At 40.2% G+C, this 15,366-nt stretch overlaps 2 protein-coding genes across 2 annotated transcripts in view; both read right to left on the bottom strand.

The window, feature by feature from the left end:
- pip5k1bb (phosphatidylinositol-4-phosphate 5-kinase, type I, beta b) overlaps positions 1 to 4,999 on the bottom strand; it is a 30,755-nt gene extending 25,756 nt beyond the window's left edge. Inside the window, exon 1 of the mRNA XM_058069862.2 lies at positions 4,790 to 4,999. The gene's annotated coding sequence lies outside the window, so the exon portion shown is untranslated. The remainder of the gene's footprint in view (positions 1 to 4,789) is intronic.
- An 883-nt stretch (positions 5,000 to 5,882) lies between these two features.
- On the bottom strand, positions 5,883 to 14,981 carry unc45b (unc-45 myosin chaperone B). The gene is made up of 20 exons (XM_058072005.2): positions 14,944 to 14,981; positions 13,525 to 13,686; positions 13,394 to 13,430; positions 13,135 to 13,310; positions 11,570 to 11,659; positions 11,306 to 11,473; positions 11,011 to 11,176; positions 10,748 to 10,918; positions 10,508 to 10,679; positions 10,127 to 10,427; positions 9,083 to 9,177; positions 8,661 to 8,802; positions 8,436 to 8,576; positions 8,158 to 8,285; positions 7,956 to 8,022; positions 7,744 to 7,857; positions 7,540 to 7,655; positions 7,344 to 7,461; positions 7,122 to 7,277; positions 5,883 to 7,034 (listed from the first exon to the last, which is right to left on the bottom strand). The coding sequence occupies exons 1-20, from the start codon at positions 14,959 to 14,961 to the stop codon at positions 6,762 to 6,764; spliced, it is 2,811 nt and encodes a 936-aa protein (XP_057927988.2). The 5' UTR covers positions 14,962 to 14,981; the 3' UTR covers positions 5,883 to 6,761.
- Positions 14,982 to 15,366: the final 385 nt, after the last annotated feature.

The following is a 15,366-nucleotide window of genomic DNA, read 5'->3' on the forward strand; positions in this document are numbered from 1 at the left end:
CCAATTTAACACTGTGCCAGAAATCCTTCAGGCCTCCAATGGACTAATGAGGAGCCCAATTATGCACCAATCAAGGCTGCAAGCATGTTTCAAGAGCTGGTGCCAGCAAGCTCTGGGTCCATAAGGGGGGTGTAATTAAGATGGTTGCAATATAAAAGGCAACTCTTACATCCAGATTTAGCCACTTCAAACAGAATGAAAGTGACACTGGCATTTGGTGACATTGTGTGAGACTATTCCGGTCGTACAGTTGTCACTTTTGTATGAAAACACCACTCTGTGAAACAGAAAAATGCCTTCATATGTGGGTCAGACCACTTCAACAACAGTTACATAACTTGGGAATTGTTTGTGTCAGTAGAATTCACTTGAATCCACTTGACTGTGCAAATCACTTTCCACATGATCCGGTGCATTATTGAGAACACTGGTTTTCAAGCCTTACAAACTCAAAAACACTGTATTGTTATGTCATTCGTAGGCCCTGTCACGATAATCAATAAACCACTTAATCGCATGATAAAAAACAAATTTGATAATTTTGTTGTCCTTGATATATTGACATGTGCATGTGTGTTTGGTAGAGAGAGAGAAAAAGAGAGAGAAAGAAGGACAACAAACAGGCTGGGTGGCAAAAGGTTTCACTATTTGCATTTTTGTCAACACCTATGCATGTTGGTTCTTTCATGGAATGAACAGAGTGAATGAACCCTCCTGTCAGTCATCGAATCTCTTTGTTTCAGTGAGGTGAGGCGGCAGGGGGCTGCAAGTGAGCGTGCACACAGCAGCAGCACTACAAGATGGACTTTCTTGGTGCATAAAACGGTGTATAAAATACCATTGAATTGTTATTTTGTAACATAAAAACGTTTGTGACAAAGATATTAAATGTTAAGGCTTTAACTTGGTCTATCTTAGACATGTAGGATGAACACAAGTACATGAACACAATAAAAAGAGATAACAGTGAACACACCATTCTTGCAGATGTGCAACAGAAGTGTATGGTTGTGTACAAGCAAGGCCTCAGAGACTGATCCTCTAGTGAATGTAAAGTTTCTTTTAACTTGGTTTGACTTGTCACACCATCTTCATTATTTAATATGAGGGACCATAGCCTGATTATTAGCATTCTGGACAATATTTCATTGATCCACGCAATCACAATAATAAAATTTGTTTCTCATTGTCACTGCTAAACAATTGTTCACATAGTTTGTGTCTACCAACTTTTGATTTTGAATTGTCATTTTGCTAATAGCAGTACAAGATTAACCAGTTCGAGAGGAATCAGTCAAGATAAACCCTGAAGGCCCACAACCAGCATGAGAGCACACCCGTCACTTATTAACACATCACAACCTGCTGTCAACACCACCACCAGTGAGCCTTCCACAGGTTTAATTACAGAAAAAATACAATTCAGTGGAGTAGAGTTCATTCCGTTAATAATAGCAGTCACTATAGAGTCATATGGTTAAGCAACTTACATACTCCAGAGCAGTGGTATTTTCATATTTAAAAAGCAGTGTTACCCATAAGGCTGTGGGTGTATTTCCTCCAGTGGCAATGTACAGACAAGAACAAATACTTGATTAAACAATTGTTAAAGGGGACATATTATGCTCTTTTTTTCAACACTTTGTATTGAGTTGTGGACTCCTATAGAGCAGCTACACACAATAACCCGCACAGAAAACTTTCTAGATCTGCCAGCATCTGCACCTATTCCAGCTGTATTTCCTTGGATTTGTGCTTCCCGCCAAAATGGTCTGTTTTAATTTATTCAGCCACGCCCTCTCCCAAACTACTTCCTGGCTAATGCGAACAACCCTTACTAATTTAGTGGGTATAGGAGTTGATAATAGATGAATAAAGTCTGAATAAAGTGTGAAGTAAAGGCCACACAGCTAGGAGACCCGAGTTCGATTCCACACTCGGGCATCTCTGTGTGGAGTTTGCATGTTCTCCCCGTGCGTGGGTTTTCTCCAGGTACTCCAGTTTCCTCCCACATTCCAAAAACATGTTAGGTTAATTGGCGACTCCAAATTGACCATAGGTATGAATGTGAGTGTGAAATATAGCATACATGTATAAATTCATACAATGTTACTTAATATTGTTTTCAAGTTTTCAATGTTTTCAAGTTTCAACAACAACAAAAAAACATTTTTAAGGTGATCGATCCAACGATTATTTTGTTGCGGTGAAGCACCACAATCAATTACATGTAGCGGAAACCCTGGAAGTCATACTTTATTTGTACGCATTCATTCTGCGATTGATTCACTTCGCTGTCTGGAATGTAAAATAAAAACAGCACCTCTTCTGCCCCAGTACAGTCTCCAGTGTTTCATGCCAACTGACAGTCCATTTGTTTCCAGTTAACATTTTTATACAGGTACAAATCTCATTTTATCTGTTTTGAAGGACTTGTTGCCATAACAGTGCAGCCACAAGAACTATCAAGTGAGTTTGTGTAGGTACTGATAGTAATATGACCAGGACATCCCCTTAGTGTTAAAACATTATGTACATGAGTGCGTAGGATGCACTGACAGGCAAGTTTCATTATCACACCACAGTGAGGTATTTTTTTATCAGAACATGTTAGTAAAACCCGCCAATGGGGCCACACCCTTGCATGAAGACACGCGGCACCTCGGGTCCTAACACCATTATCAAGCATGAGCATAAGCCCTGGGAACTAGCACTGACTTATGTAACTGTCTTAAATCAGCCTCATATGCTTGTTATTATGCTGCAATCACCACCGGATCCCATGCAGTACTGTACATACACACACAGTGCACTTTGACCAATAATCACAAGACTTGCCCTCAAATCCCTTCAGCTCCTCATAGTTGGGTCGCCTCTTCGCGAGGAACTAAATCTGTATGTACCTATAAATACATATTAGTGTACTACATAGCTTAAAATAACAGTTTTGGATTTATATTTTTGAAACACTGCTTAGGTCACCTACTTCATTATAATGTAACGTTTGTGGGGCTAAAGGGTACCTATTGTGCTCATTTTCGGCCTTTATATTGAGTTGTAGTGAAACACTTATTCCACCTATAAAGCCTTCTGAAAAATCCAAAAAGTGCTAATCCGATTTATAAAATGAATGCTAACAAACTTTCAACCTAATGTAAAAGATGTTGTATTTCTTTGGAAGCGTTATGTAACATGCAGATGCTGCACACAGGAGAAGCAACAACTGAGTGCAGCAAGAATGAGCATGGGAGGTCAGGTGTTACCCCCGAAGACACAGCAGAACATTTGCATGAGTAATTTCCCTTTCAAATGACATCAGTCAGTGTGGAAAAAGTCCACCATCTCCCAGGCAAATTCAGGGTGGACACAGGAAGTTTAAAAAGAAAACCACAGACATAATGCATATAATATGTATAGTGTTCCTATACATATTTATTGAATACAGAAACATGCAATTCCAGTTTGCACGATGACTCAATTTGTGCAATATTAACTGAGTAAGTGCAGGCCGCGGCACATTCCAGAAATTGAATTTGACAATAAAACTACAAAAACAGTCAAACTTAAAAAGTCGGATTCTCACAAGAAAAAGGGCCCATTTTTGCAAGGGTAAACAAGTACTATGAGGAAGCACAATGTAATTTGGGGAGCACAGAGTTGAAATGACAACAACTAAAATAAATAATATCCATCCATCCATTTTCTATGGCGTTGGTCCTCACTAGGGTCGCGGGTATGCTGGAGCCTACCCCAGCTGTCTTTGGGCAGTGTAAAAAAACAGTGTAAATAGTATAAAAGTTCCAACACATCATGCAGTGCTTTTGTATCACAGATACCCACGACTAAAAAGGCAACATGATAATCCATTTCACAAGGAGAAATATTGAGTCTCAAGGCAGTAAAGTGAGTCACAAGATTGAAAATCCAAAGCACATCACATCCAACAGAAGTGTTGCCAGATGTTAACACACATCGGGTGATCTAATATGTACTGTAAGAGGCTGTGCCTTATTATTTCAGCAGCATTTTCAACCTTTTTGTGACATTCTTTATCACCAAAAAAATGACAGTGACAAACAATGACAAGAGATTGCCCCATCATACTATTTGCCTCATTTCCCATCAGACTGGACATACTTCCAGTTTCTCATAAAAACACACTGTGAAACGCTCTATATTCATCATTCATCACATAAAGGTGAACAATAAATATTACTATATGGAATGGACTGTGCTGCTGTTAATAAGGTATTTCTTTGGGAATGTACCCCTATATTCATATTGCTTTAATTAAATGTACTGCAAAACACAAGATAAGCCAGAAACACTGTCATTTAATGCCCACTGCTTGCACAAGCTAATGGCATTTAACACCAAAAACAGTATTTACAAAGCTATTAAAGCTCGGTTTTCACTGATAGTTTAAAGCTATTTTTGTTAGTGCCCTGTATCATATTGAAAGGCGTTTCTACTACGTTGTCACTTTAAATATGGCAAAAGAAGGCCCCCAAACATTAGCATGATACAGTGATGTATCATATATAGTGATAGAATAAACATATTAAGTCACTTTCTAGCTGACAGTGACAATTTGGAGAAACCACGTTAACTCCATACAAACAGTAAGTGCCTTCACCTGCTCGCTTATACTCTCTCACCTGTCGTGATATTTAGTGAAAATAAACAGCAAAAACAGACACGCATGTAATACTGTATATTCATATTTGCCATTTCAGTACAGTTTACCTACACCGATTGTCTCTGTTTGTGAAATTCAGGCTTAGCTTACCTGCTAGTCTTCCCCTTCTGAGTGCAGTATAAAAAAATGAATGTTTTCTTTTTTCCGCGGTGGTGCAGCGTTTTCCTGCAGTGGATCAGATGAATGAACTTAAAGGCAGCCTACGTCCAATACAACACAACTGACAATTACTGGGCATGAACTACTGTGGTGGTGATACAAGCAGAATGCCCACTGTGTGTGTGTGCATGTGTGTGTATGTGCCCTGCCTATGTCATACAACCGTGTCATTCAGTGCAGCACAACTTTCTAACCACACTCAGGCACGCCCTCTGTTGCCCAGAACCGGAATTTCACCATTCAGCTACAGAGTTAATGGAATGGGTTCGCAAAAAAAAAAGTTCTGGTGCATAAATTGGACAAAAGGAAGCCAAAATATTACTAATTTATACAATACAACGCAATCTATTTTTCTTGTTTACTAGTAACTTTAATGGTAGAATTTGAGTATTTATTTGCACAGATATTTAATCAATAGTTCAAGGTGTTTTTGTTAACATAGTGATGAATATGGTTGATGCAGCATATGCATCAAGATACAGACACGCATATGTAAAACACAGAAGAAAAATCCTTCTTGCAGTATCATTCATAAATTTAGAATTTTGAAAATGCCAGAACCAAGTAAAACGTAAATGCATACAACGGTTTTCAGTTTTTAGTGAGGAACGCCATAAACTCCTTGTCCCTGACAGCAGCATGGGAGGATGGCACCGGAGAGGCTTACAAACAAAATAGACTGCGCTACACAGATCTGGCAGCATATGCACAACAACGAGGATGGAAGGCTAACATCTATCCAGCTGAAGTAGGATGCTGACGCCTTGTGGCTTCCTATACTATCAAGCTCATAAAAGACCTTGGCATTTATGGAACTGAAGAAGCTGACAGAAGCAGCCAGTGGCTATGGATCAAGTGCAAGGACCCTTGCTGGGCTCAAAACAGAAGGGGGCACATACCTACCTGGGATGCCAGGCGTTGCCGATGGGCCCTCTGGAGGTGTCATGGGCCTAGCAGTGGGCCCTAAAGTGCCCTAAAGTTTGAAATGGGCACTAAAAATGAAATGGCACTTATTTTGGGAAAGAACAACTTTATTTTTATATGAAGAAAACCAGCAGATAAAAAAACACAAAATTGTAGCCTTAAATTCATTGATTCATAAGAATGTGATGTAAACTAACATTCTCAGGAAATTGAATCGATAGCAATTTAACTTTTCAGGTTGTCTTAAAAGACATTTTGCCTTTGGAGCTGTCCTATCTAGTAGTGAGCATGAACTGATGTCGGTGAAACATCACCCAAGACCACCTACTATCTATTGAGTACCCTGAGAATACAAATGACCTGGATGAATGAGAATATTCACAGGCAAACTAAAACATGTAAAACATAAATTAATCCAGAAATTACATTTGGATACTTTATGATGGGAAAACATTCCCAAAAAGCAAATTTCTGTCTCGTCTAATTTTAGATCATGGAGGTGCTCACTACATGTACCCCATCCCATCCATCATTTATTTGTTTAATTATTGATAAGATTGATAATAGATTGATAATAACTTAATGGAGCACGGTGAATGAGTGGTTAGAATATAGGCCACACAGTCAGGAGATCGGGAAGACCTGGGTTCGATTCTTCGTTTGGAGATTGCATGTTCTCCCTGTGTGTATGTGGGTTTTCTCTGGGTACACATTCCAAAAACATGCATGCTAGTTAATTGGCGGCTCCGAATTGTCCATAGGTATGAATGTGAATGGTTGTCTATATGTGCCCTGTGATTGGCTGGCGACCAGTCCAAGGTGTATCCTGCCTCTCGCCCAAAAGACAGCTGGGATAGGCTTCAGCATACCTGCATCTATACCTTCGACAAGCGGTATAGACAATGGATCAATGGATGATTACTAATTTCTGTTGGAATCAAGTAATAAAGGAAAGTAAAAATGTCGGTTGCTATTGTGTTTAAGATGGGCTGGAGAAGGGTTTGATGAGACCCAGTTCCATAGCTTTAACCAAGCATGTACGCGCTACATCGATAGGTTCCTGCCTTTTGGGGTTGTCCTCTGCCTTTCCAATCACTGTCATAATTTCCAACAGCTCACTCTCGATCAGTTTCTTGGCCAGCTCGCTGTCATCCGAGTTGAGCATGTTGTACACCGTCACAAGACCGCGGTGCTGGATCATTGGGTTGGTGTGTAGACACAATCTCTGTAGGATCTCAAGCCACTGGGCGCTCTGTTGAGGGGGGCACATGCTTAAATAACTGGTTGACAAAAAAGACAGTTACATACAAGGGTCATCCTATTGTGTCGTCCTACGTACCACAAGGGTCAGCTTGGTGCACAGCTTCTTCTGAACAGCAGTAAGCATGGCCAATGCTCCAGCTGCAGCAATCTGAAGCTTGTCATCATCCTCTCCACATAGTAGTAGCAGCAGCTTCAGCTTATCATTACCCTCCTCCAGGTAGCGCTCTTGGACCTACAAACACCTGTTAGTATATACATACACACTACACATCTCCGATGTGAAAATGTGACATCTCACCTCTTTACATGTCACAAGGTTGCACATGCATTCAGTGGCAGCCTGTCTGATCTGCTCATGTTCTTCAAACATATAGTTCTCGATATCAGGCAGAGCATTCTCTTTCACAATCTTTACCCTGAAAATATAGCCATACATATATGTGTAACAAAGTGAATAAGTAAAAAAAATGTACTACTGGCAGTAGCAGTGGTACCTTAGTTTTTCACTGAAACCGGCAAAGTTGGTGAGGCCTCTTAGAGCCTCAAAGTTCTGCATTCCTTCTCTGTCTGTGTGAAGGAGGCTGACTAAAGGCCTCACCACCTCATACACCTGATAAAAAAAGGTGAGAGTAAGAGAATATAATGATGAAAAGTGGCCAGAGAAGAGTATAAAATAGTCATTATAGTCTTTTTCTTACCCTTTCACCAGGGAAGGCAATCTCTGGGTTTGAAATGGCTGCAATTTTGGCAAGGGCATGACAGGCCTTCACTTTTCCTGCCTCTGTTCCTTCCAGTGCCAGGGGTATCAAAGCCTCAGGGGAGGAGGTCATATCATATGTCAAATGCTTCATTCATTTTCCTGCGGCCTCATATTACAATATATACATTTATTTGTTAACATGTGACTCACCTTTCCCCCACCTTGGGCAACGAGAGTACCACGATCTTTGGGATCCTCTGACAATGCCAGGAAAACCCTCGGGACAAAAATAAACAATTTCAACTACAATTGATCCTTCTATGAGTCTCATCTGGACTCCTACTTGGTCAGGGAAGCATAATACCACTTTGCTCCACAATGCATCAGTGTTGCAGGATGTTTCTTCTTTTACCTTGCAAGCATTTCCTTGGTCTGGTCCGTCAAGATGGAGTTGTCTGCTTTGACCATGACAGCAAGAGCAGATGTCACTCCGGCTTTAAGCAGTCTTTTCACTCTCTTCTCAATGAAGTCCTTCTTGTCCTGAGAATGGGTTTGAGTCATTGTGTAAAAGAATGAGCATGCATGATTCCTGTGTCATATCCTAGATTAAAGTAAATTACTATACAGATTACCATTGCAACAGCACATCATCTTACATTACAGTATATTGTGATCCACTGTTAACTGTACCTTAGGATGCTGCTCAGGTACATGCTGCTTTGAGAACTTTGCCAGCTGTACCAGCTCAGGGATGATCTCTTTCTTCTCATAGGTGTTGGTGCAGTTTACCAAAGTGCAGGTCACTGCATATATGATGGTCTTGTCTTTAGACTGACGAAAAAACAATGTGTCAACTTATTTACAGTGTCAAAAAAGATATGATCTACAACCAATTTGCTCTAGTCACTGTCAAACCTTGGCCAGTTCAAACATGGCTTTGAGTGCCTGCTCATCCTCAACAAAGTCATCTTTGACATCAGCGTCATTAGTCAAGTATGCCAGACCCTCAATAGCCCACTTTCTTGTTTTGGAATCGATCTGAGGATTGCAAAGCCACCTAGGAGAAATAGGAAATAAACAGCAGTCAGAAATATTCTCTTCATCGAAGCTGAAACAAGAATAACATTATAATCATTGTTGTTTATCCATAATGAGCACACTAAGTGAACAAAAGAAGTGACAAACTCCTCTTAATCATTCAATCAACCAACAAGGTTGGACCACATGGTTGCCACTGAATCTTAATTCTTCATCTGAGTAAAGAACTGTGCCTCACTGCATAATTAGTGTATACTATTTCAGTCCTGTAATTATTTTTAATGTGTGTGAAATCTCACTTTCTACACTGTTTGGCCAACTTCTCAGTAGAGCCCTCAGCAAATTGTCGCAAACTATAATCATCACCTCCCGCTGAGCCCAGTTTGCAGAGACCCTGGAGAGGACATGGACATCAAGGTAAATTAGCACTGCAAATACAACGCAAAATCCAGGCAAGTCAGCGCCTGACCAAAGACAACAGAACATGTATATGACTAATGGTACATTGTTGTTGTGTTTAGAGCAAGGGGTGTCCAAACTTTTTCCACCTAGGGCTGTAGATGGATGTCAAGGACATGGGGGGCCATTTTGATACTTTTGTATTTTGTAAAAAGGCTAAAAATATGTTGTATAGCTATTTAAAGGAGGACTGTCTCATTTTCGGCCTTTTGTATCGGCCCCCACCATAACCAGCACACAAAGCTTTATAGTTCTTCCAGAATCTGCACCTATTCAGCTGTATTTCTTTGGATTTCGTGGTTCACATAAATGGTCTGTTTTAAGGTATTCCACCCACAGCCCGCCTCCAGGCATGCCCACCCTGCTGTGGTTGGTTCCGGTTTGTGCTGCTAACGTTATAGAAGTTGATAAACGAGATAAGAGTTGATAATAAACGGCAATTGAACTTTTTAAAATGTCAGCTTTTGACATACAGCCATATGTTTGTCACTTAAATGTATCAAATTGTACAGCCAAATTAAGAGTTACGAAGTGAATAATAACAATATCCACTTCATGTTGTTCTTTATCTACCCGTTTATCAACACACACATGAATGATAAAGTCATTTTGGTGATATTCTGAGTGTCCCTGAATGCATCTCTCGGTCATTCCCAGGATGAACGGACTGTATAATTGTGTGAATTGTATGGTGTTGTACTGCTGTTGATGTGTTCAGGTCAGAAAGAAGTTATAAAAAGGTATAAGAATCTGAGTCTGTGGGGACGCTCCACTGTACTTCCGTCTGCCTGCATAACAGAGAGGCGTGCTTAATAAAGAAATCAGCAACAAGCAGCAAATAGTTTGGACACCTCTGGCTTATAGGCTGTTCTTGGTATACTCACCACCAGCGAGCGTATTTTAATCTTCTCATTTTTGGTCTTTTTGTAGATGTCCTTAAGCAGTGACACACCATTGGTGATGATGAAGCTGGCACGGCTCATCTTTGTGGAGGCATGGATAAGTGCCTCCACTGCAACCATCTGGTCCACCTCACGTTCTGAGCCGCACAGCGCCACCATCATCTCCATGATGCCTTGCCTTCCCACCAAGGCATTACCAACATCAAATGGACCCTGCAGCAGTCCTGAGATCACATTGATAGCGTGAATTGTTCTGTCCATGTCGTTTGGGTCAATTTTGGATCTGTGGAGAAAGGCAAGGCATCAATGACGGCATATAAAAACACCAACAAGATCGTCTGTGAATGGATTTAATGGACATACTTGATGTATTCATCACAAACATCTCTGAAGTTGTTTCTTTCTGGGTCACATGTGAGGTCATCATAGAGGCGGTTGAGGAGCACGCTGGCAATCAGCTGTGTGTTTTCAGTCATGGGCAACTGGTCAGGAAGTTCAGGAACCTGACCGCACACCTTGAGGATTTTCTTCAAACCTGAAGAATATCAAAACTCTGGTAACTTTTGTTGCCTCAGTTTGATCTTTAAAAATCTTCTGGCTCACCGTGGTCAATGGTGAATAGAGTCCGGGAGTTGTCAGGGTCTTTCCTTATTTTGCGGGGAACGTTTTTGCTCAGGAGGTTCAATGCCTGGTCTCTGCCATGGCCAGATACTTTTTTACTGCCAACCATTTCCAGCAGAGACAAAAGAATGGTCTTCAGGTCTTTGGAGGCATCTGGAAAGAACAAATGAAGGAACATTGTATGTTAACATTAGCTCTCTTAAGCTCTCCTTTGACTAAAGATATAGAAATGAATTGAGTCTCACCTAAAACCAAGGCCTCTTCCTTTCCATATTCTCTTTTATCCCCGCCTGTGAGGGAGTCGTTGATGCACTGGAAGAGGTTGCACGTTGCCATTGCAATCTCCTCGTTGTCAAGCGCCATAATGCTGCACAATTTATCAGTGCCCACCATGTGAATGATGGCCATTGTCTGGAGAGAGCAATATGAAGACAGATGCAGTGTCAAGCCTTCATTTGAGAAAATGCTACACTATTTGCAGGATGCCCGTAAAGAGTTGCTGTCCCCATCTATGTAAGCCTTTCCTAGTTTAATTCTCACCCGAGCTTTGTGTCCTGTGCACATTCCTGAAAGAGTACGAATAGCGGCTAGGATCATCTCTGGTTTGCCCATCTCAATCATGTTGAGAAGCAGAGGCACACCATTATTCTGGAAGATTCTCTCTGCTCCAGCATCCTCTCTGGACAGTACAATCAGGTTGTTGGCAGCCTAAAGATCAGACAAAAATATTTTGTTTGTGTTTATAATTAGAGATCTTCAAGTTTAACTACTAAAGACAACTGAGGTATGTTGTAAAAACCTCACCTTTTCCTTCTTGTCCTTTTCCATTTCTTCATCAAGGAGAATATCAAACATGTTCTGTACCCTTGAATCTGTGGAGAATGTTGTCTTGAGCTGTGAGTGAAAGCACAAATGCAAATTTGATTATTTCCCTGCACATATTTAGACAAATGTAAATGTACTATGTAAACAGAAGTATTGGGTTTGTCATCACAGCCATAGAAGAATGCATGGTTTCTGCATAGAATTGAACACAAGTCCCCATTTGATTTAGATTACGTTAACATTTTGCATGTTAGTAACAGTATTTAGGATGTCAACATTGTATCTTCTTCATTTGTATTTCATTTAAACTGAAGGTAGCAGCAGTGTGCATTACAGACGGAGCACTGCCTTTTCTCATTAAATGAGGTTACAGATACTGTCTTGTGCTGATGTTTTTTTTAGGGAAATGGTTCTTTTGTGCCAGCTTTTTTGCCTGCCAAATATGTAAAAGTGTATTGTCACATGTTTATTATTCACATGTCTTCATTTATATCCTCAACATGGAACAGAAAGTAATAACAAAATACAAAAACAACGAGCTCAATTCGACAAAAGTGTCTCTGAATTTCCAATAACAGTATTTGTTGCAAAGCAAAACAACAGCAACAAAACATTACAGACCAAAAATATACATTGAAATGTGCAAAACTAAAACAAGTGATTGAGCTTTGAGCTTTTGTTTCCTGCTGCTCATTTTCTTCATATTTTCAGCTAGCTTGTGTGTCTCATCCCTCCCTCTCCTTTCTGCTTAGCGTCAACACATACGACACAACTTGCGGCTTTAACAGAAAAAAAGGACAGCTCGTTCACTTCAACAAGCCGGCTCCCGTCATTCACTTCAAAGAGCCATCTCTGAGTTGTTTTGTTTGCAGTAAATAACTACAAAGTAAAATAAATTAAAAGGATAACAGGCATCACAAGAAGGATGTGTTCTGTATCAACCACCCAGTAAAAGGAAAAGAAGTGTAGTAGTGTGTAGTGTCGTATATGTGCTATGCTATTTGCACTAGATTTGTGCTGGATTCACTCAATTTACTCAAGTAAGTGAAGGGATTAACAATAACAAGTACCCTTTAGCCCCCACTGAGTAAAGGCTTGCTAGTTTTGAATGACTTGTTCATGACTAGCACATCTCTATTTTGCATGATGTCACAAAGACAACATACTAGATATATTTTTTTATACATAATTTTTTTGCTGGGCACAGACAGACGAAACAGTGACTCGAAGATGTGTCGGGGGGGGGGGGGGGGCGAGGCAAGCGGACTATGCTAAATCTCTTCAAGATTGGTAGGTTTGTTAGTGTCTTAATTCATGCTTTGGATGATGCTGGTGCCAGCAACTCATACAGTGGTTTGTACCGATTAATACATTATTATTACGATAGTATTAGCAATACAAACATGATCTGGTATTTCAATGGGGGGGAGTAGGCTGAAAAAATATATACATTTAAAAGAAGCTATTGCACTGATTTATTCATGTTACTGTATTCTTATAATGTTTTTTCTACATGTAGATGAGTTGTTCCATTCAAAACTGACCTTAGCCTGGATTTCAGCCCCCAGCCTGCGGAGAGTCTCCAGGAAGGTCTTATTCTTGGGTTCAATGGTTGCACATCTCTGTACGTCTTTGAAGGCCATGTCCAGTTTTCCAAGCTTCTCCAGAGCTTGGCAACGCCTGTATAAGGCTTTGATATCGGCTGCATCAACATCAATAGCTGTATAAAACAAAACAGAATTATGTGTGCCTGGGGTTAATATTTATGTCATTGTTATTTATTTTTTTGCTCAATGTTTGTACCTTTGGATGCATCAGAGGCCGCATTGGAATAATTTTCCTGTGTAAAATAAATCAGGCTCATGAGACTTGGATTTGCAGGAATGAAAGAACTGTATCCTAGAGAGTTATAGTATACACATAATATACCTTACCTTTTTTAGATAGCAAGCAGATCTGTTTCTGTGAATGACAGCCAGCACCTTCTTGTCCTGACACATTTTGATGGCTTTCGTGTAACACTCAATAGCCTTGTCAATCTCCCCTGCTTGGAAATATGTGTTTCCTTCATCTTTTAACTGGATTGGGTCTCCCATCTATGAGAGTCACAAGACATATAGTCTTTAGATTGTTAAACAATATATAGCTAAACACTCTATAAAACTCAAAGGGTGAAATGAGGATTCTGAAATTAAATCAAACCATATTGAGATGTAAAAAACATGCTCAAGCTCCTATTTTTATAGTTTTGACTTACAGAAGTAGCATCATTGCATAATAAGAAAAAACCTTAACACTATTTGCAATGTCGACTCTCACCGTGATTTGTAATCAGTGTCCTGCTGACTTGGCGTCTTTGGTACCAAATGTCCATGCACATGCTATCTCATGCACATCCTATCTGTAACTTTAAATGGCCTCCCCTAAGGCCTTTTTTGGGCATGGTGCCCTGAGCAGCGCAACAAATGCTGCTTTCCAAATGGACAGAGGTACACAGCTCCTTCTTCCCTGATACCCTTCTCCTAATGTGTGTACAACCCCCAACATACTTGAATACCCACAAAAAATATGCTGTTACCTTGTTGCTCTGTAAAACCGTATTTCTTCAAACTTTGGTTCCAGAACATCCGTCAGTTGTATCTATTTGTAATGTTACCCCAAAGAAACCCCTATTTATATTAGTGGTCACAATGAGGCGTGACCAACTCAAGGTGGACCATTTGTGACGGAAAGGGGGTCGCACCAAGATACAAGTTCTCCTGGGCAGAGAATAAAATACAGAAAACTTTTTCCTTCGTTTATGATTGCTTATAGTCAACAAAATGTAATCCTAGAGTTTTGTGAATTAGCAAAGACTATAATGAGGAAGACTATAATGATTGATACAGTATATATATATGTGAGGAAGGCAACCCCACTGTCAAAGATGGTCTCCTCCTGATAAGGTCTATTTGGGGCACAGACAGCTGAGAACTCACTAGTGGGAGGGGAGGGGGGCTTATAATGGTGTGTAGGTGTGGAGTGTGCACAGAAACTGTGTGTGTGTTAGGAGTTTGGGGGCAGCTGGAAGACTACAGACGAGCCTGGTAGCTTCTAGAAAGAGAAGGCTCTCGAGCTTCTGGGAGTGGAGATTGTGATGTGATGTGAAAGACTGAGGAAAGTGGTTACTGTTTTAAGATAATTATCAAGATGTGGTGCATAGTAAAAAAGACAAACAGCGCTTTAGTTGAATTTACTGCCAAGTGCCTATGTAACGGAGTTAAAAATGCACTTTATTACTTTGTATAAATGTGTGAATTTACTGCCATTTAGTAATTGTTATGTGAATTTTATCTCAGTGAGTTATTTAATACCTGTCTTTTGTTTGTCATTGTTAAAGAGTACTTCCTCTCTTTGCCACACACAACGTGCTTGGCATCGATGAGGGGTGCAGAAGTGGACAGAAAGACAACTTTTGTTTCATTCTTTTGTCCTTCAGAGACCTAGTAAGGCCATTACATTACACCTATAAGGAATAAAGCCAAATCCTTTTTGTAGGACCATACTGAATAAAAAAAATTCCCTTTGCTTATTTGCAACATGTTGAATTGCATCATATTGCACCATACCATACCGGATTGCATTGATTTGAACTAGATTATCGTATCGCCAGAAAATTCCATGTATCGTTAAAGTATCATATCACCTGCAGTGCATCGAGATGTGTATTGAATCATCCTCAGTGCTGAGATTCACACTCACATTCATACCTATGGACAATTTGGAGTCGCCAATCA

The sequence above is a fragment of the Doryrhamphus excisus genome, linkage group LG3 (assembly GCF_037039965.1).
Source record: "Doryrhamphus excisus strain RoL-2023G ecotype Guam linkage group LG3, RoL_Dexc_Guam_v1.1, whole genome shotgun sequence".
Taxonomy (NCBI): Eukaryota; Metazoa; Chordata; class Actinopteri; order Syngnathiformes; family Syngnathidae; genus Doryrhamphus; species Doryrhamphus excisus.